The 21,661-nt window shown below is 41.0% G+C and overlaps 1 protein-coding gene across 1 annotated transcript in view; it reads right to left on the bottom strand.

The window, feature by feature from the left end:
- The window catches only part of ADAMTS17 (ADAM metallopeptidase with thrombospondin type 1 motif, 17), a 180,100-nt gene that overhangs the window by 123,858 nt on the left and 34,581 nt on the right, over positions 1-21,661 (bottom strand). The window contains exon 5 of the mRNA XM_009887027.1: positions 21,085-21,128. Coding sequence (XP_009885329.1) covers positions 21,085-21,128 — 44 coding nt within the window. The remainder of the gene's footprint in view (positions 1-21,084; positions 21,129-21,661) is intronic.

Below are 21,661 nucleotides of genomic sequence, written 5' to 3'. Positions count from 1 at the left end.
CCTTAAAGGAGCGCTTTTGCTATCTTCTTTTTCTCTTTCTTTAATTGACCTACAGGACAGCAATTAATGGAACATGTGGAATCCCTTCCGCAGCAAGGCCAACTCTCAGCTTTATCTTTCAGTCTTTCTGTGGGGCTTTTATGTTTCCTGGGAACCCTCCTGTGGTTTTCTAAGTTTAATGGATGAATCATTTATCTGCTCCTTCACTGATGTGCCCACACACAGACGTTTCTCAAGATGTCAAGAGCCTTATTCTAATGCTACTTGCATTGGATTTACACTGTGCTAATTCACTGATTTTAGCAGAGCCTCTCCCAGTGTACAAGGGGTTGCCCAGACAGTTGAAAAGCCCCAGAAATCGAGACCTCTCATGACTTAAGGGTTAAGTGTCCTTACCCAAGCTAGTAAAAAGGTCACTTCACATCCCAAATGCATTGAGATGAAGAAAGAGGACAGAAGTTCTAACACCTTTTTGGCCTGGAAGAGTCTTTAACAAAAAGCCTAAAAAAACATAACAGGCAGACACCGCATTACGCTAGCAAAGAGCAGACAACCTTTGGAAACCCCCACAAGTTTGGCATGGGCATCTTTGAACACCACATTCCTTTCCAATGCCATTCAACAAGGATGTGTGATCACAAGCATAAATATTCACCACATTGACAATGTCTGAGGAGAGGTATGGCATTCACAGTAATTCAAGGAAAGCTGGAAACAAGTACACTGGTTAGCCTCATAGAGCAGATATCCATCAGGAATGACACGGGTATCACTGATCTTGCCTAGGAGCAAGGGAATGCATTAAAAGACCACCAGAAGTTCTTTCCAGCTCTAATTTTCTAAGCTTTTACAATAAAGCACTGGAATCTAAGACCTCAGCAAAGAAGGAGATTAAAAGAAATACACTGTTTATTTGACATCTGCTCTTTGTTCAGCATGACATCCTCTATGCCATTAACATGACTCCTCCCTTTCAGCAAACCCTTGCTTCCCTAGATGACAGCACATTAATAAATCCTCTCCATCTAAAGTGACATGAGGAGTGGCTTAATTAACTGGAGCAGAGGAAGCAGGGTATCATCTACATGTTTACTCTACTTTGATATGCTAACAGCCACATTCCAGAGAGCTTCTCCCACATACTCCCCAGCAACAGGAGCCTGGGCTGCTGCTGAATGCAGATCTCGAACAGGCAAAAACACAGTTCCTTTCTGCATTCCTGTTTCTCTAGTTATATATGAAGTTTTGGATATTTAGTCCAAATCAAACCACCATTCCTGAATGTAGATTCCCAAAACCTGGCAGCTAATTCACCATCTGTTTATAGGCATCATTACACAGTGCTGAAAATCTTCATGCTCATGCACACACGTAGAAATACATGGGCTTAATTACCCAAAGTAAGATATATAACAACAGCTGTACTCCTGTTAAGAGGAAAGGCAGGGAAAGAACTAGCTAAGTGGATCCAAGAGAAGTACTCCAGTTAGGGAGGGATTGATTGAGTAGATAATTCAACACATAGTGCTGGGAAGTATACAGAAGCCTGGCATAATTCAAATTTAGTGAACAAGGGAGAAAGACAGATGGGAAGAGATTAGGGATTCAGAGAAGACAGGGACAGAAATGTAGCAAATGGAGGTAATATGGGTTTTCCAGAAGTCTTCAAGAAACATGACTTTGATCTCATAAGCAGCAGGGAGTCACTTCCATGGGAGGCAGGGGTCAAGGAGGGCAGGAGATAAGATCAGAAGCAAAGATGAGCTCTCTGAGAACTTCTGTGTGTACTTACTGCTGGAGAAAAACGGATCTACAGCCCTGGGTCATATGTTTCTGGCATCATGGGTTCACCTAAGGAAAGGTAGGAGCTGGACTGCAACAAGGTATGATGAGGACACTGAAGTATTCAGGCAGGGAGGCCTGAGCCTTAGTCTGGGTAAAAAAATGGCACATAGCACAAGGAAAGGACTGCTGTTAGAACTGGTCTATAAAAAAGCAATGGAAATCAGCGGGATATAAGCTATTGAAAGAAAAAGAGACAGGCATAGGGGACAAGGTTGTTCAAGGGTATCTTACACCAAAAAGGAGTAAGATCCAGCAGAAGTCAAGAGAGATCTGATGCTTTTGAAAGACTACAGGAATATGTGACTGTGAACTCAAAAAAACGTCACCAACAACTGTGAAACCAAACTGTAAATCAGGATTTGGATTCTGTCCCTTGAAAGTCACCTCTGGCTGGGTCTCAAAGGCATTTGGATTTTAACATCTTCTGTTGGCCTCATTTTGTTAAGTGGATGTAGACTGCACTGCAGAGATGAACCTGCTGGTCCTTTCTACAACCTGTTGTAGAACCAAACAGGATCTTCCCTTTTCACATGCATGCAAGTATTGGCATGATGATATGCAAAAGACAGGCAACCGGCCAAGGCAACAGGAGGACTCAGCACTTGATTCAGGATTTTTGCAGGTGTGTGAATAACTGTCTTTCATTTCAACAGCTGAAGGAACGAGACACGGGATAGAAATGAGTCCACATCTCCTCACCTGCTGGATGGCTTGACAAGAGGAGAGTGCTCCATCTGTTCCTTCTCTAAACAGCCTTCGTGAGTCTCACTTTCTCAGATGTTATTAAAAATCAAAATTGTTTCAACATTTCATTTTTTTTCATTTTGTCCCGTCCTATTTGGTGGAATAGGCCTGAACTCAAGAATTGCTTCAGTGTCCCCCAAGCTGCATCTTTCACGAAATAAATAATTGACCAAATGACAAAAAAAAAAAAAAAAAAAAAAAAAAAATCTCTGCCATGAGAAAGGAGGGCTACCGTGTTGCATGCTCACCACTCTCCCTCATGCCTACGTTCATTCACTAATACCCATCCTGTTCTCAGGATGGATTCCCATCTGAAGGTTATAATCGTCCAATAGATCAAAAAACAACCTTGGCATTACCTGCAATAGCTACAACTTTGCAGACTGTCTAGGGTTCCAAAACCAGCTTTGGGACTATTTTCATTTTACTTTTTCAGATGAGTTCTGTGACTTCCAGTTTTGAATTTGTCAGTTTGTCCCTGCAACTCATCTGAGCTATCTGCTTCAACAGAGGGCCCAAGTTCAGAGAGAATGAAGGGGAATGAAGAAAAAGATCAAATCAGAGCTTTTAATGAAACTGCTAAACAAAGGAAAATGGAATTCAGCAGCAGGGATCCTGAAGCCTTCAAATTCCTCAGTCTCTCCCTTCCAGAATGAAGAGACAAGGTCAGACTTGGCAATAAATCAGAAAAAATATTTGGAGTCTTTGTACCAAACAGCATCTGCTTTAAGAGCTAACAGTCAGGGTCCAGCATTCAGTTCCAGTTCTTTCTCATAATTGCAAACACTAAGAAACTCATGAGGCTATTCAAACAAATCAAAATATACTTTTAACAGTTTCAAGAGCTGTACTGAGCCATGCCTATCTCAGCCTGCTGTGGTGTTGGTACGGGGTGGGTTCATGAGCAAGGATCAGTCCTGCAATTGTTCAGCAACATTCAGCCCTGTATCATGTACAATGTTTCAGTGTCTGGAGAGTTTCAGCACAGTCTGCTGAAGCGGACAGCTTTGGAGATGGCTGAACACCTGTGCTGCTGATGAATGGCATTCTTCCACGGCTCTCAATTAAATTCTTTCCATGTTCTTAAAGAATGACTAAGCAATTGTTACTCCAAAAAAGTGAATGAATCTATACTTTTGAAACATGTTAATATTTAAAGCGTATTTTTAGGCGCTGTATGCGTGTCAAGCTGTTCTCTTGGCAAAATAAGAGCAGCTCAGGCGACTAGCAGAGCAGGCCAGCAGAACAGGATGATTCACAGAAATCAAACTCTGAACAGATGCTTTTCCAAATTGCTTCTGTGATACTTCTCAATTACAGCTCCTACATCCTGACTTACAGGACTGTCTAAGCTCCTGGCTTCACTTTGTCAAGCTGCCAGCCAACACACGCACTGATCAACTTATTTAGCAATTCTTGGTTCAGCCTTTCTGTTTTAATTCTTTGCCGAGTGCCTGATTCGAAAAAACTGACAAACCCAGGGTTTGTGCCCGATAACGTTAACAGGGTTGAGTTACTCTGCTGAAGTCAGAACTTGGGCTGAAAAGCTCGTACCATGCAAGAGAATGAAGCTGGTCCCTAATACCTCAGCAGTGGCTACTACCTTTGCTGCCAGGAGTAGGGAGTGAAAATGATCCTTCCACATAGGCGGGCAAGAAGAGGAGACTAAGGCAGTGCCCTAGCTCTGCTTCTCTCCTCACGCAGTACCACAGTGAGCATATTTGTTCTGGCAGAGCATGACAGTATGGTGGAAGCAGAGGTGACAAAATTAAAAAAAAACAACCCAAAACTTACTGCAAAATTAATGGCTTGATTTCCTACACCTTTGCATTTCCACTTGGGGTTTCTGATGTAAGTGTGGGTGATGCAATCTTCCCTCAGTGGCGGCATCCAGGGGAGAGGGCTTTCTCCTCTACTAAGTTTACTAATTTTCAGAAAACTTCCAAAAGCCTAATATTTCTGAGATCCGTATCCTCAAATTTGACTCAAATTGGCCGATGGGTTAAAAAGCTATTAGGGAAAGACTGTCACCGGGGTAGACAGACAGAAGTACAAAGCACACACGTTTCATACACACACTCACTAAATGAGGTTAAAATTACTATTAACCTAAAAGGCCCTGCTCTGGGTTCCCAAACAGAGCTGTACATTTCGACTGCCACCCCACTGGAAGGGAAGGACCTGCATGGTACTTTACACAGACATAAACACATCACAGCGCCAGCCCGGCAGAAGAGAAGTAATTCCTAATTTCAGAGGTAATGTAGCTGGAGGCGTTTTTAATATGTCCTGAATCTACTTTCTTTAGTACCTCTTTCTCTAAATTACTCAAAAATAAAATGTCACCTTTAAAGTAACACAAGTTAGAGAGAAATTTTCACTGAGAAAAAGACCAGCATGAGCTTTTCTCACACATAATAAAAAGAAATCTCTCATGTTCAAACTCCAGCTCCTGTGAAAGAAAACACAAATTTGGATGAATACCGCTGAGCTCCTTCTGATGATTGACAGCAACCAGAAGAGTCCCGGGTGCCTCACGGACACAAGTCAAGGCACAGTCCCAGTCCTGAGGCCCTTAAGTCTGAATTCAGAAATGACAGCACGTGAGGCTCATGGGGAGGCTGCACCTGCAGGCAGCACTAAAGAAATTTTCTGTCACGGTATCCTGCAGAAGCCAGCAGGACATTTCCATGCACGTGTGTTCATGTTATTGCTCTAGGTCTTTGTGCTAAAGTATCAGGACCAACAAGGGGAGAAATGACTCTTCTAGTCTCATGTGCCTCTAAATAACCCCCCCCTGGGAAGTACAGGAAGCTCCCACATACTTATATGCTGTCTGGGTGACATTTCCAGTTCTGAATCCTAGTTCTGTCCCTGATTGAAAACTACCTGCTGAGTCTGCACCATGGTTTGTAGGGGTTTTCTCAGCTGTCAAGCCCCACTCACTAAGTGGCTCGTGGAGAGAATTTGCAATGGTAACAGCTGTACTTTCCAGCTATGCGGATAGGATATTTTTGTATAAGCCTGCTTCGGTGCCCAGTGGCAGTGGCCTCCTGTCAGCTGCCATGTAATGAGATGCACTTCCCAACAAAGCCACCTGATTAATGACAGCATAAACAGCTTCGTGGCATTCACAGAAAATAAGTTGAATACACATTACATCTGATCTAATTGTACCAGCTATCACGATTACCATGGGCTTGATCAAAATCTTACTAAAATTAATAGGAGTATTACCACTGGCACTGGAGAAGGCGCATTAAGACATTTCCTGGCTTCTTTTACTTAGTTCCCACCCCAAGAAGACTGGTCTTTTTTACTTCACTGTAAAGCAAATAAACTATTTACTTCAGTGTTTAGACCATGTTGTGGCTCACAGACACTGGGGCACAAGTGGGTATTCTGCATCTCTGTAAACACACTAGTTCATTGAACAATTATGAGCTACAGTTTTCCCATGTTTGAAGATACAACAAGCAACAAAGATAAAGATAAAAATAGAGAAGAGAGGGATCGTTCTGAGATACTTAGTCAAAAGTTATTACTTTAAAAAAAAATCCCAAGGACCTAACCATCACAGCAAACACACATCTGCACTGCACTACAAACTGCAGTAGTCAAGATTCGGGGCCCATCATGGAAAGGACCAAACGCTCTCAGAATCCAGGACCTTTGCTCTGAGCAGAGAGCATCGCACCCTCCTCCATTGTCTGGTTTCAGAGAGACATCACAGAGAATGCAAACATGCGAAAGGGCTGTGCCAAGACCCTCTTCTCCTCGCTTTGCTCCTCAGAGGGAGGAGGGAAATGGGAAGATTTAGGTGAGACAGATAAACACACAGAAAGAAATCTGGGGCAAATCAGACAACATTAGTGAGACACAGGGAAGAAGAGACATGAAACTGAAACATAATTAAGTTATAAGACTCTCATGAGGGAACTGACATCTCTGAAAGAAAACTACAAAGCTTAGGACTTCAATAGTCCTAAGCAGTATTTTTCTGTTGCAGGACCTGAGGCCCAGGTTCAGGAAAGCATCTCTACCTCAGATGCTGCTTAAGTATGTGTCCAGATACAGAAGGTCAGGCAAGAATCACAGGGAAAGCTATCTGGAAGGACAGAGCAACTCCAGTGAACAATGCTGCTTTGCTGAAGTCCAAGTCAACAAACATTTGTAAGAGGTCATCAAAGGGATTAGAAGGAGCAGCAGTACTTCTCCAGAACTGATCAGGAGACAAGCCATAGGGCAAGAGAGGTGTAGGCAGGAATTTCATCCATACTTGGACCCAGACAAGATGAAGGTGGAGATAGTACTTTCTCTGACCACTAGACGTAGCTAGAAAAGAAGACAAACTAGGGCACAGAAGACAGGAAACGTGGATCTATAGGTTTCTTAAACAGAGATATAAAATATAATAAATATAAAATCTAAAATTCTAAATAGAAACCTAACTTTAATCTTTTACTTTCCTCTCATTTCAAGAACGACAAAGTCTGCTTAGACAGATGGACTCATTTTTGAGCATCAGTTTAACTTTCCAATAAATAAAAACATCCACACAGTTTCCTAACTTACTGGCCAGTTTTCTTATAAATAACTGCAGTGTTTACTCTATTTGTCTACTACAGCACAAATATTGCTGTACATGCTGGAGCTTGATGGATGACATTATTAAAACCAACAAACAGATCCTCAGCAGAACATTAATGTGTACCCAGCAGTCTAATTATGGTCAGACAGAGCCTTAATGCAAACAGATCAGGCAACATGGCTACACAAAAATGTATGACACAACTACATAAAACCAACAAATACCTTCAACCTGCTGACTGCTCATAACCACTAACTAAAGTAGAAATACAAGGCTAATTCCAAGCTAAGCAAACAGAGAAATCCCAGCATTCTACAAATCATGCTGAAAGAGTACAGAAGGAGAAAGATACTTGATGGGTTGGGTCTGGGATTATTTTTTTTTTTTTTTAATAAATTCAACATATTTCTATCAGCTGATCGAAAAGGTAAAGAGACTTGTCAAACTAATTCAGGCAAACACCTTGCAGATTATAGGATTCTGAATCTGAAATTTAAAAGTGTGTATAGCAGAATTCCTATGTCCAAATAAAATTCCAGGGGTTCAAAGGACAGTTTATATATATAAATACATATATATACACACCCCTCAGCGAGAACTAGACTAAAATGTCACCTTCTCCTCCAGTCACCTTCCTATCTAAGTTGGCAAGAACTTGATAAGGAAACCCCAGTATTTTCTACAAGGAAGATCTGGTCAAATTCAGGTATGTTAAATTCAAGGTACCCTGCCGTGCATTTAGAGACAGTAATTTTTTTCCAGAGTGGGCATTATCAAAAGGTGTATACATTCACACAAATGGATACAGAAATGCAAGCACATGCACATATATGCACATATTCTTGCATTGATCTAACCAGCAAGCAAAAATAAACAAAGAAAGAGGACCAATTTCTCTCCAGTCTGTATGACAACCCAGAGAATCATTATACCTCTTCAAAATAAATAATTGCTCAGAGGAAAGAGAAAACTAAGTTAAGCCTACCAGAGCCACTGATCACAGGAGCCACAGTGTATTCACTCAGGGTTAATGAAGATTGGTGTAATTTCCCAGGTAGAAACCCACGCAAACTGCAAGACAGCTGAAAAGCAAAAAGATCCTACAAAACGTAAATCTTGCACTGCATACCAGCCCTGTTGATTATTAATGCCTCCTCCCTCCCTATGATGTGCAAAATCACAAAATCTTATTTTTGACCTCATCAGCCTATCCATTTCTCAAAAGACACAAGCCCAGAAGCAACCTTTGTTCCCTGCAGTATTTGACTAAAAATTTTGAATTGGGAGAAATACAATGCACCTTTTATCAATACTTTTTTCTACTTACTCTTCAGGCCACTGAAATAAATTATTTCTCATGTTCCATGACGACAAACTTTAGACACTAACTACTGCACTGAAACTCCATCATAAGCTTTTAGAAAAAGCTAGGATAGTGAAGCCCACTGCATCTCCCCCCTTCACGTTCTGGCAGAAAAGTCTTCAAGAATTCCAACAAGTCACCGAGCCATGATCTTGCTTCCTTTCCTAGAAACCATGTTGGCTTTCTTTTATCTCTTTTTATCTGTTTGGCCTGTTTGCTTACCTCTACCTGTTTAAACTTTCCCAAGAAATGAGGTAAAAAGAATTGTTCGGTATTTTCTGGACATTAAACAGAGAAATGTGAATTTGCTGATTCAGCAGGCCAATCCTTAGCTGAGCATTATCTCCAGATGTTCTAAGGTGAGGCCAAAAGATGACCAAAATTATCCCAAAGACATAAATTCTAAGAAAATTATGAAGTTACCATCTTATCTTTGGACACAGTCTCCTGTGGAGAGAGAGAATCAGCTGAGATGGCTTACATGATTATTACCTGTGTTCTGCATCGTCCCTCTCTAGAGTTTGCTGTCAGGGAGAAGGTAAGGCAGGCACTGCTCCAAAAGGGAAGGGGAGATGAAATCGAGCATGATAAGGCAGGTAGAGGCAGTGGCCTCACTGACAAAGGCGCAATCCCACTGCACCTAAGCAGGGTGGGCAGTGAGGTTCTTAGCAGAGCTTTCCTGAAGTGCATTCCTCAAAGCTGGACATCTGAACCATTACCTAAGTTGACACAGGCAGCCAAACTCCCAGGAGGGCTGGGGATGCACTCAGGGCCCTGACATTTGCCATCCCTCTAATGCAGACGCATCCTGTATTCCCCTGAACTGCCATGGTTGACAATCCTACATGTTAATGCAAAATTATATGATAAGTCATCTTAGTCTTCTGTAACTGCTTCATCCTCTTTTTCAACTTCCTAGGTGCTTCTCTACATGTCTTTTCCAATTCTACAAGCAACGATTACTGAAGGAAGTTTAGCTGCTTGATTACTCACTCTTTATGATCTACCATTTAATAAATCACAGGATTCACAGTGTTGACATACAGAATTCTTGTCCAACAGTCACGTATAAAGGATTAAAATGAGGGCATGCTGAAATACGATGGATTTTTATTTACATGGCATGATCTTTCATGTGTAGGGTATCCAGATAAATTTGCATTTAAAGTTTAAATTCACTTTCACTATGGGCAACAGAGTATTTATGCCCCTTTTAATGGCCTAGTTGAGGCGTCCAAGTAGGTGAAATTTATGTATTTTTTCCTTTACAACCATAGCACAAAACAGTCACAGCTGATCAGCTTGGAGTCAGAAAACTATTAAATACAATTATATCATATATACTTCGCTGCATTGTAACCGTTACTCAGGTGTGGGAAAGAACCTTTAAAAATAAGACTGTATTTTTGAAGATTTTCAGTGGTGCAAAGTCCTGTTACATGCCCAACTCCTATTTGCATTATGTGTAGCACAATCACAACTGCAAGACTTGGAGCTTGTGCTGAGGCAGTGGGAGAAATGTTAAATAGAAACCAACAATATTCCAACTGACTTTCAATCTATTGAGTACACTTGGTGCAGCAAAACCCTTCCAGGACCAGACACACTGCAAAATAGGCTAAGCATTATACTAGGTGATGTTACCAGATAGTTAACTAAAGTTGAAAAAAAACCCAAATAAAAAATCGGTGCAGGTCAAGCATCCTTCTTGGGGATGGGGGTAAGTTTTATGCACACTTCCCAGTGCTGTTTTCCTGGTTATCACTACTAAAATCTCATCTCTACGTTATTTAAAACTTGCTCTCAAAATTGCATTTGGTCTTGGCAGCTGCAAGACAAAAGAAATGTAAAAGTACAGTAGGCAACTGTCCTTCATTTCCTTCCTTTACTCTTACATATCCTGTGTGCAACTGGAATGCTTCTATTTGATTATCCAGTGGAGCAAATGCTACAATGAATGCAATCATGGCTTATTACCCTATGTGTCTGTAGCCTATTGCATAGCTATGTACAGATGTTTCTACACAACTTGTTTTTTTAGCTACAGGGTCTATAAAACAATAGAAACTATCTGAAATGTTTTCAAGCCAGTAAAGGATAAAGGCCCTGTAAAGCAGACAACTGGATAAAAGCCATCTATGTCTGACAGGAGGAGAAGAAAAACCTCAGAGGTTTCTCAATTATAAATGCGTCAGCTATCTTAAACAATATGTGGCTGCAGTCTGCAGCAAACTGACCAGGCTGGAACGCGTAAACAGAGGTAAAAATAAAGACCCAGGCAGTGGAAAGAAGAAACACAAACCTCTGGCCTGTTGAAGGGCTGAATCATTATTTTACTGACCTGAAACAGTGGCTGCTGCCCAAAGAACCTGAGCTCCCACTGGGAAGGCCTAAGAAGAGGTAGCATTGCCTCCAGCTGAGGGGCCTGGACTGAGACTCAAGAGCTGTGGCTTAGCCGCCAGCCAGCTCTGTCCTTTGGCATGTCCCTTCACATCTCTAGGCTTCATTTCCTCACTCAATACAATGGGGATAACAGTTCTGATCTCTTTGGTAAAGAGCTTTGAATTTTACTGAGGAAAACACCTATTTACAAACTCATTTCCTTCTCCTCTCAAGATATCCTTTTTTACAAATAAAATCAATGCAAAAACCTCCCAATCTATTGTTTAATGGCACATGTCTATCAGGGAGGCACCATGAATTAACAGGTAAGGCACTGGATTGGAAGTCAGGATGTGCAAAATCTGTTCCCTGCTCTTGGATGAGAAACAATGAGCAAATGTCTTTATGACTCCCATGTTTTCCCTATCCACCTGATCTGAAAGCATATCATAGCAGAAAATCCTGCCTTCTACTGCAGAGAATCTTGGGTTGGCATTTCTAGCACAGATAACAATAGCAAGGGATGGGTTATTTAATAGCATACTGACAGCAGGTTTGACACTGTAGAAAACAAACATTACAACATTACTTCTCTTTCCACAGCCTGATATTATAAAAATGAAAGGAGGAAGCAGGACGAGCTATGAAAGCAGAAGAGATTATTTTCTTTGTTTAGTGTTCATTCTTGCGAGAATCCCCCAGAGAAACAAATCCTCAGCAAGGGGAAGTGATGGAGCTTGGGTGTGAAGCTGGTGAAGCAGTGCAGAAAGCATGTAAAGTCTGCAAGCTGCAAGTCTCCATGTACATGAATGAGGTGAGAGACAACAGCAGAAGTACTATAAACCCCAAAAGACAGAAATGGTCTCTCCACGGACCTAACGTAATGAGATTGTTCTGCTCATGTCTGCCTCAAAGGCTTCTCAGCTTCACATACACACACAGTAGCAAGGAACAGTTCCAGAGCTTTTCTCGACAGTTGTTTGGCAGTGTGTGCTTAGCTGGACATCAATTAAGCTTCTGCCTTCAGCTTGTCTGTTTGCAAACACAATGACCACTTTCAGAGATAAACAGCCGACATTTGTTTAAATAGTGATTAAATGGTATTTAGCCATCAGCAAAGCCTTGGTTCTTAGACAGTGTCCCACAAGTCATCTCTAATTTAGAAAATAATCAAGGCAGACAATGGTCTAGGGAGATAAAACTGTAATTCAGAAGTTCTAGCATAGTATATTCAGATGAACCAAAAACATAAGAACTGCCTGTCACGCACACAAAAGAGAAATATTAAAAAAATGTTTCTGATTGTTTTTTACTCCAAGCTAGCAGGAAAATCTACTAAATTTCTTCTGAGGGGACACTGTCACATAAATTTATTGGGAACTGTTAGTTAAAACAGTAATAACGAGTGCTTTTCCTTCACAATGATTGCATGTCAAAGCCCCAGACCAAGGAAGGGGGTGAGGTGTAAAAAGACGGGGAAGGGACCGTCTTATGCAGATATCTGCCCTTTGAGCTCAGACTGAAATTCCCAGGTGTTTTGTGTACATGTCTATATAATTTCATACAGACACAAATGGCCCTGGAGTGGAATGCAGTACATGTTTGCACCTGTACCAGTCAAACTGCACAATGATTTACTGCATAAAGTGAGTTATGACATGGAGCTGAAATGAAAGAATAAAGTCAGAGTATCAGAATAAATATCAACAAAGTCGCGGCAAATACTTTCCCTCATGACATACTCCTTTTAATACAGACAACAGAAAGCAGCTTAGTTAACACACCAATTTGACATTAGGCTAGAATTTGGTTTGGAATACTAGATGCCTGATGTGAAAGTACCATAACAGAATTCTTGTAGCCAGTGAGTTTTCCAAAGATATCTTTCATTCAAATCGTAATCAGCACCCACCTTGTACAATGATGAGATGCGATGGCCTGAAGGATATTTACTCAGAAATAGATTGCCTGGTAAAGGAATACTATGGTTCCTTTCCACAGCATTTTAGACAGTTGTTTTCTTGTATTTATCAAAACACCTGACTGTGAACCATTAATAAAACCATGGGAGAAGGTAAAGTTTTTGAGCTAAGATACACTTAAACATCCTGCACCACCTTTGGGGCAGCTCACAATAAAGAAGACAAAAGCTCTGGCATAAACCTGACTGGAGGTCTGAGTGAGCAACAAGAAAAGCAAGATTTAAGACCAGCAAAGATACGCTAACAAACAAAAGCAGGGTGGTAAGCTGATGAGAAGATTTTGGACATGCTGCCTTACAGTTGACAAAGACTACATATGTATTTCAGCAAGCCAGCTTAAATATCTACGATCATTAATTACCAATAGCAGTTTGATGGTGGAGGAAATGAAAGGCCAGGTACAGAGCAGGAAGTATGTTATTCCTCTCCGCTGACAGTGTTTAGTTCCAAATTGCTGAGAACAAGCTAGCTTCAAACATACAACACCACTGTGAGGCCTATTGTTTTATCTTGTGGGATGCCGGTGCTTACTAAGACAACAGACAGACAGATAAATAATTGGAAAATAAAAGTGCTTGAAACACATTTTGGGGCTACAAAAGGAGAATGATGTATGGAAGAGAACTAATAAGGAACTGCTGGAGGTTTACGAAGAACAAAGTGTAGTAAACGTAGGGAAATTCCATGACCTCAGTGGGCAAGCCATGCGGTTAGAGTGATGGAAGACAGACCATCCAGTCCTCTCCGAGGAGAGCAGCCTCTTGGTGTCCAGGCCCAGCTGAACAAAGAGAAGAAGAAGGAACAAAATTGAGCAAGAGCTTCTAAGAGCTGTGAACTACCACCAAAGAGAAATAGACCCTTGGCAAAAAGGCAAGGGAAGGGGGTTAATCATGAGAGCAACTAAGGGTCTGTGACACTTCAGAGCTAGGGACTGGAGACACGTGGAAGAGGGAACAATGACAAATGTCGAAGAAAATCTGTCACTAACCCTCCTTCCACTAAACGCTTTCATTTATTTTAATTACACAAGTTAATTCTTGTCCCCAAGACACGAAAGAGCAGAGACAAGATGAAGAAAAAAGTTGACATAACTAGAAATTCAATTGATAGTGCTCACAAATTAACAAATTTTAAGAACGGAACAGACTGTTCAATCACCTCTTTTCTACAAAAAGACCTTGCAACAGGACCATCCAAGCTCTGAACTAAGGACAGTATCTTGTGTTTCGCTACTGCCATCTCTTCCAGAAAGACAGTAATTTTTCATCTAAGGAGATCAAGAATCCATCACTGACCCTAGTATATGGAATGAATAAAGAAAAACCTAAACTAGACTACTGAGCTGCAAAACAAACCCAAAGGCAAATGAAATTCAAATGCTCTACTTTCTGTAACAATAAAAAGAGAAAGTAAGTCTCTATAAAATAGTATCAGCACTTCACTTAACCAACAACACTAAACACATTGTAAGTTTTCATATAAATCAATGAGAAAGTTGATGTATTTAACAATAAATATGTAGTCTGTTACAACTGGCAAGTATACCTTTTTTATTTTATTTTTTTTTTTTTTTTTTTTTTTTTTTTTTACAGACTGGATGGAGGGGAATAGATTGTGTATATATGGCCTTTGTTTGTATTTTCTGTTTTACTTGTCTTTCCAAAAGCAGACTGATAAGCTTCACTGTGGTTTCCACTGGGTTTCATTTTCTGGCTCTCACTGCCTATTGTTTTTTTGCAAGATGTTTAAATATTTCAGTGATTTTGAATACTCAAATAGCTTAATAGACATGTCAACTGATCTTCCAAAATTACAAAGCACCACCCTCAGGAATTTAGGCTTTCCAGAGATGTCTCAGGTACCCCAAACCAACTAGTCTCTCCAGAAAAAACCTCATCCATTTTTTTTTTTTTGACAAAGGCTCAAAGGAGGGTTTGCATGTCTCAGACCACATATAAGAACAGGACCAGGATGCTGACCCCACTGAAATCACTAACAAAACTCTCACTGAGTCCAGTGTAAGCAGGATTTTCCTCTGGTCTTTAGCCGTGAGCCTGTGAACAGCTGTGCACATGTGAAGCAGCCTGGTTGAAGCCATGTCCTTGAAACAAGAAAGGCGGAGTGGCTGTGCTCATCCCAGTGCTTCTATTAAAATTTATGCAATCTTATATTACACTCACTTGGCACACAAATTTTTAGTGGGAATTTGCAAGAGGAGAGATTGCTAGCTGGTGAAAAGAAATTGGAAGGCTGTTGTGTGTAGGGTGGGGCCTGAGAGATGGTAGTGATGAATATGCCCAATAGCACAGTTCTGCACTGTCTGGGTTGTGCAGCCAAGCATTTATTCCCTAGCAACCAAAAGGCAAGGGAAAAAGTCTTCCACTGCACTGTACCATGGCTCCCTTTGGTTTCCTAAAGCCAGCAGTCTAACTCTCCGTTGCCCTGCGCAGCCACAAGTGACATAAAACTTCGCAATGCTGCGAGGTCCCTCTCTTCCACAAACACCAAATCAACTTGACGGTGTTTCTTTAAGGGACATTTTAACCTAGAGTATGTTCATTTTAATGCTTTAAAGTGTGTTTGACTTCGGTCCGAAGGACAGTCCCAGCAAGGCTTTTGCTGAAGCCAGGCACTGCTTCTCTAATGAATTGTTTTAAGCAGCAGGTATTTCTATTTATTCTGGCATCAAATAAAAACCCGCCCTGGAATATACAGAAACATTCAACACGAACCACTATGGAAAATGTTTTTAATGTGAGAATTCCTTTTCTTTTCCACTCACAGCAAACCAGCTAGTCTTTTCCCTTTCCTTGGGGATTAATTCTCTGTTGTGACACTGTTAGGGGACTGGAATCAATATTACGTAGGGAAGAAGATTTAAATGAACAGTACACAGTGCAGGCAGGACCGAGCAGAACTGTTACTTGCTGTGGATAGAAGGCCACCCAACTGCATAAGCAAATTGCCAAGGAAAAGGTAAAAGTGTGCAGCCCTTTATTCAGGTGTTTTACACGGAATAAAAAAGGATCAAATATACTTGGAGACATAGACCAATCTCTCATTTGCAATACCTGGGCATATTTTGAAACACTTTGCTATGATAAACTCATAAGAAAGCAGGGTATAGCTACAAAGGGAGGGAGGTTGGCTCATAGCCCTACAACACACAGCTCTATGATAGCACTTTGCACCCATAGCTCTCTACACACTTTTGAAAGAAGGAAAGGACTAAGGTATCAACACACCGGAACAGCAGAAGGATGTCGTCTGTGCAGTCACCCAGCAGCGCAGTGGCAAAACCAAAACCCAATTTCCCCATTCACATACCAGTGTTTGGAAGACTCAAGAGAAAAGGACACAAATTATGGAAGAGTTTATAATCTTCAGGACTCTCAACAAGTTATCTTTGAGTTCTTTAATCAAAGCCAGCCAGGAGACGGGAATGTTTTTCACAAAACATTGATTCACTTGTGGAACCAGTCTGGAAAACTGTTTCTCAATCACCTCCTCTCTGATGCTCGGTTTTCTCCAGGCAGCTATTCCTTCAACTAAACCTGCCCATCTGCAGTATATACACTATACTCTGCTTTCTTTTCCCCAACATCAAGCCACAGAAAAGCACATGTGACTGCAGCAGAGGTAAAGACATTTTTAACCAGGGCAATTTAAGGATATTTAACACACATTCTCGTTTTCCATTTCCCAATTCCACAGTGCCCCCACTTTTATTATTAGCTGAATACAGGGAAGCTTCAGCTTGGATCTGGGGTAACATGTACACTGAGGAATCAAGGCCAAGCTTTGCCTTGAAATATGCAGGATCATTCCTAACTAACCGTAAAGCTGCTTATTTGGCACTAGCAGTGGAAACATTGAACGAAAGGGGCATTCTCAATCTGCTTATGTCACAGAAAGGTTGGATTCTGACAACGTGCAAGGCTCCAAGCTGCAGCCTGATATTAATAGCTAGACATTAAACTCTCAATTTGGCTGGCTTAGAGGCAGCTCAATTGGAACAAAGATCTTTCTGCAGGAAACGGCAGATCTGGTTAGTCACATCACGAGAGATGACTCTGAAGCAGCAGCAGACTGCAAACTTTTTGACTGGTGTGTGACGAGCCTGTGTCACACAAAGCAAACCTTCCCTGCTCAAATTGCAGAGCGTATCGGAGGTTCCACAACTGAGGCTGTTGAAACACAGTTGTTGCAAATGTATTGCACACAGGCATATTGTTTTCCTTCTGTCCACCTCCTTTGGAATTCATTCGTTCTTAGGGCTAACTTACACAACCAAGAGGGGCAATGAGCATTAACAAACTATTTCTTAAACAAATGTGGTTCTGTTTCTTGGCGCAGCCAGTGGGGTATCACCCCACAAAGACAAACCTACATATTTTCACCATTTTTGAGCTTGTTTCAGCCATTATGTAACCTTCCACACTACCTTGGCAGCTGGGCCAAGAAAATTTGAACGAAGTCCCCAGAGCAACTGGTTTCAGTGAGGGGCCCCTGCCAGAACACAAATACAAACCTCCTGCTGCTGTTTTCTCTCTGTGTCTGCATGGCAGGCAAAGATTCCAGACAGGTTTTTCAATATAGATCTTTTTGAGCACAAATGAACACCTCTTACAAGCCATTTAAACTTCATAATCCCACTTCCGAACAACAACCGTGCCTCAATACTTCCACCAGGGAAAGTTTTGCTTCCATATTTCTCACAATGTAAAGAAAATCAAGGCACTGTCACTAAAAAACCCATCACCTACAGCACTCTGAGACCTCTTATTTCAGTACACTAAATCTAATAGATTCTTTGTAGTCTCTTAAACATGACTAAGCAACATCACATTCTGGACTTGTATTGCATCCTATACTCAAGGACATCACACTGCTTTATATGAGAACTTCTTAAGCCATGCAATCTCCTGTAGCTTTGCACTCAAAATCCTCACTTCACAGAGGTAGACAGAAGCATTCAGAATGTAAGTGACTTGCCAAATGTCACACAGTGAGTCAATGCCAGAGCTGGGAATAGAAATCAGGAGTCTAGAGTCCAGAGTCCATATTCTCTGCCTTATATAGAGCAATAGTCTCAGTCTCCTAGTTTAGGAGAGTGCCTGCTCACCAGAAAGATATTTCTTCCTTTACAGGATGGCACTGTACCACATTGCAGTGGCCAACATCATCCATAAGCAGGTATAAAAAACACATATGCATCTGCTGAGACGATGTTCTTCATATATAAAAGCAAAGTGTAAGGCAAGAAATGAAAGCAAGTTGCTGTTAGAGAGAACTTTGGGGAGTGCTATAACCTCAGCATCACCATCAAGACCAAACGCAGTGTCACTCTTCGGGCTAGCTTCTTGCTTTCGCAGGCAATCTCGATGATTTGGAAGGGACTACCTGTGGGAGCTGGAGTGAGGAATAGGAATCTGGAAATAACGGAGACTGCTGAAACATCAACATAATTCTTCATAAAGCAGTATGGTATACCAATGGGCATCAGCCTACTACACTTATATTAAGCCCAAGTAATGCTACATTGCTATTTATATAACCCATATATATAACCACACACACACAAAGGGCATGGAATGGTGGCTATTAAAACCTATTTCTCTACAACTGACACCTATTTTTCCCTATTCTGACTAAGGAGGAAAACTGGAGAATCCTTCACACAGTTAAAATTTAGTACTACTAATACCAACCACTTTATCAAACCATGCCACAGAAGTATATTCCTTAAATCATTCTTCCTCTGCTGTGACACATACGCAAATGACACAACAAGGCCAAATTCCCTTCTGGTCTAACACCTGTAATACGAAAGAATTACATATAGGCTAACTTTCATCAGTAAAGAAAAATCACATAGTTATATCACCAATATAATACCTTTGGCAGAGAAAGGGGAATGAAGCTAATACAGTGCTATAACCATTCGCAGAAGGCAGAGACAATGATCTCTATGTAAATCACAAATATTTGATATAGTCAGGGCATCAGAAACATTGTCCATAATTATCAGATACTGTCCTATGTTTGTAGGACACACACAAGGACTCAGAAACATGAAATACCCGTTTTATGGATAGGAATCCATCAAAATCCAGCATTCTCCAATTTCATATTGCACCATGGCCTTAGCAAGGTGATGACCACAGGAATTCATCGTCATCTTCAGGCTCTACCTCCAGCCATTAAGCTTAAGAAGTATTTCTAAAGGCAGGGACAGATGAGATATAAGTGTGTGGTGTAACTTGGGCAGACTTCATTCAGATTGCAACCCTACCAGAATAGTTCCTTATTTTACGGTGTTGAAGAAAACTTTAAAAATATGTTCCCAGTATATACAACACAGAGATAAGGGCCTAAATTTGTAGGTGATCTGAGATGACTGCAGAAACTCACCAATTTGGGTACAGGCAGCAATGCTTGGAAACTGATGTTATCAAAATATTTACTTATTTCAACAGTATTTAAGAAAAGATGGTATCATACGATAGAGAATTTCGTCTGTACTCAGAGATAAGGCACATTGCCTCTGGGTTCAGACAACAGAAACACCAGGGCATAGAAAATGTGTACGTGAGGATGCTAATGCTTTGCTGCCACATAATGAAACTGTCAGGGGGAGAAGGAAGGAAGAGTAGGATTCAAGAAAGCAAAGGGGCCAGACTGGTTTTGTCCCAGGAACATTCACGTTCTAAATATCTTGGAAAAGCTATGGTGGAAAGAATAACAAATTATTTTAATCTGTATTGTTCTGATCTTCCACATTCTCCACTGAAGTCACAGCCTGCAGCGAGTCGCAGCACAAGGAAGTACTTGGGTATTGTAGGAACAGAAAAGAAGTAATAAAAATATTTCCTTAGTCATGCTGTCTATGGCAATATCATTCCCTGGATAGAGACCTTCAACAATACTGTCTTTAAAAATGGAAAGAGCTCTGACCTTAGACAGCATGTGTCTTCCATCAGCTTTGCCTCCCCCCCCTTACCCCCCCTTCTTTATTGTATCTTACCACAGCCATCTCCAGGTGCAGATATACAGTACAAAACCCCTCCTCAGTGGAAGAATGTTTTCCATTGGACACAGAATAAACACATTGTGAGGGATTCCCACTGGAAAGAAAACTTGGATGTCCTTGCTCATGTTTGAAAAGAAAACGTATGTATTTTTAAGCTCTTCCCCCCACCCCCGTCCTTTTACCAGATCAATCTCCACAACACAGAGAGGGAAGGGTCTGCATTCCGAGATGAGACTTCTGTAGGTAGTCTCAGAGCTCCCGCTGAAGGCACTTTCCCTGATGTTCCTCATCACCCACTCTTGTCAGCATAGCAAAGCCTAGTCTGCGAGCATCTCTCTGAACACTGGCATGTAAGATCAGCTGAAAATCAGGATCCATTCCAAGTTTACATAGAATGCAGGATAAGGGGCCACTTGACTTTGAGGCAAGTCTCAAAAAAAAAAATAGTCATGAAAGCATCACAGAGAGGATGTTGAGCTATGCCTCCAAACACTGCTGCTACTGTAGTGATTAAAAAAACCCCCAAAACAGAATAACAGATATAGTGAAGGTTACTGCTACCTAAGTTAAACAAATAAATAAATAAAAACAAAGTATTTAATGTGTAGGATGTAAGGGCCCTGTGTATCCAGGGTTTGGTTACAATTAAAGGCAGTTAGGAAGTAGGAGGAGTAGGAGGCAGAAGAGAAGATTTAACTTGGCCTTCCTACAATGAGGTATTCTTCTCTGGTGTCTGAGTGCCAGTTTGATCTGGGAGTATTACACAGGTTCTTATGGTTGGAAATACATTCATTAGTTAGAAAATTCTTGTTTTAGGTGAGAGAGCACTGAAAGGAACATTATAGAGACACACCAAAAGGCAGTTTGTTAATCTCCAAATATCTAATTCTACATCCGCTCTAGAGAAGTAGAATACTTAAGATTACTTCCTGAACTTGGAGACCTCCAGTACTTAGAAGGTGTTAGTATTTAATGGCTTATTTATAGTTCATACCCTGCTCAACTAATCCATATTAGCACCACAGAGGTATACAGAATAGTAAAAGCAATATTACAGCAAACCAAAGAATGAAAGATTGCCCAGAAAGCTCCTCTTAGCATAGAGCTGGCTATCCAAATACTCTCCCCTACTTCTTTGACTTACCCACAGTGTCACAAGGCTCGTCTTTGTGTACGCAGAAATCTGTCCTAGAAAGAAAAACAGAACAGAAGTGAAATGTATCCTGTGCCTCCAGACTTCAGGCAAGGAAAAAGCAGTGATGCATGACTCACATATCATGGGTGTTGAGCTTTGTTTTTGTTTTTGTTTTTTTTTTTTGTTTTTTTTAAAAACTGCTGTGCAGTCTACATGATGACAACACTGATAGCAGCATTGATTGCTACCGCAAGATTACAAGCAATTATGTGAATCAGCTCCATATTTAACAGTCCAATTTAATAGTTTTAAGATTTAGCATGTAAGAGAGTACTGCCTCACTCTATGATGTCAGACTTCTTCAGCAACTGGATTAAAACAGAACCTCTTCTTTTCACAAGAGAACTTGTAACAAAAGGGAGCAGACACCCTGTGACGTAACAGCACCATCAAAAGTGAGAGGAGGAGATATGTGGGGACACTGCCTGGCGACACAGAACTGATCATGTATACCCAGGAATTCTCAGTTCTTCACTTTTTTTCTTCTTCCACTGGAATAGAAAAAGACAAGAAAGCAGGAGGACTA

This window comes from Charadrius vociferus, unplaced genomic scaffold (assembly GCF_000708025.1).
Source record: "Charadrius vociferus isolate BGI_N301 unplaced genomic scaffold, ASM70802v2 scaffold190, whole genome shotgun sequence".
Classification (NCBI taxonomy): domain Eukaryota; kingdom Metazoa; phylum Chordata; class Aves; order Charadriiformes; family Charadriidae; genus Charadrius; species Charadrius vociferus.
Note: the sequence above shows the minus strand (reverse complement) of the source record. Positions and strands in the feature narration are given on the sequence as shown.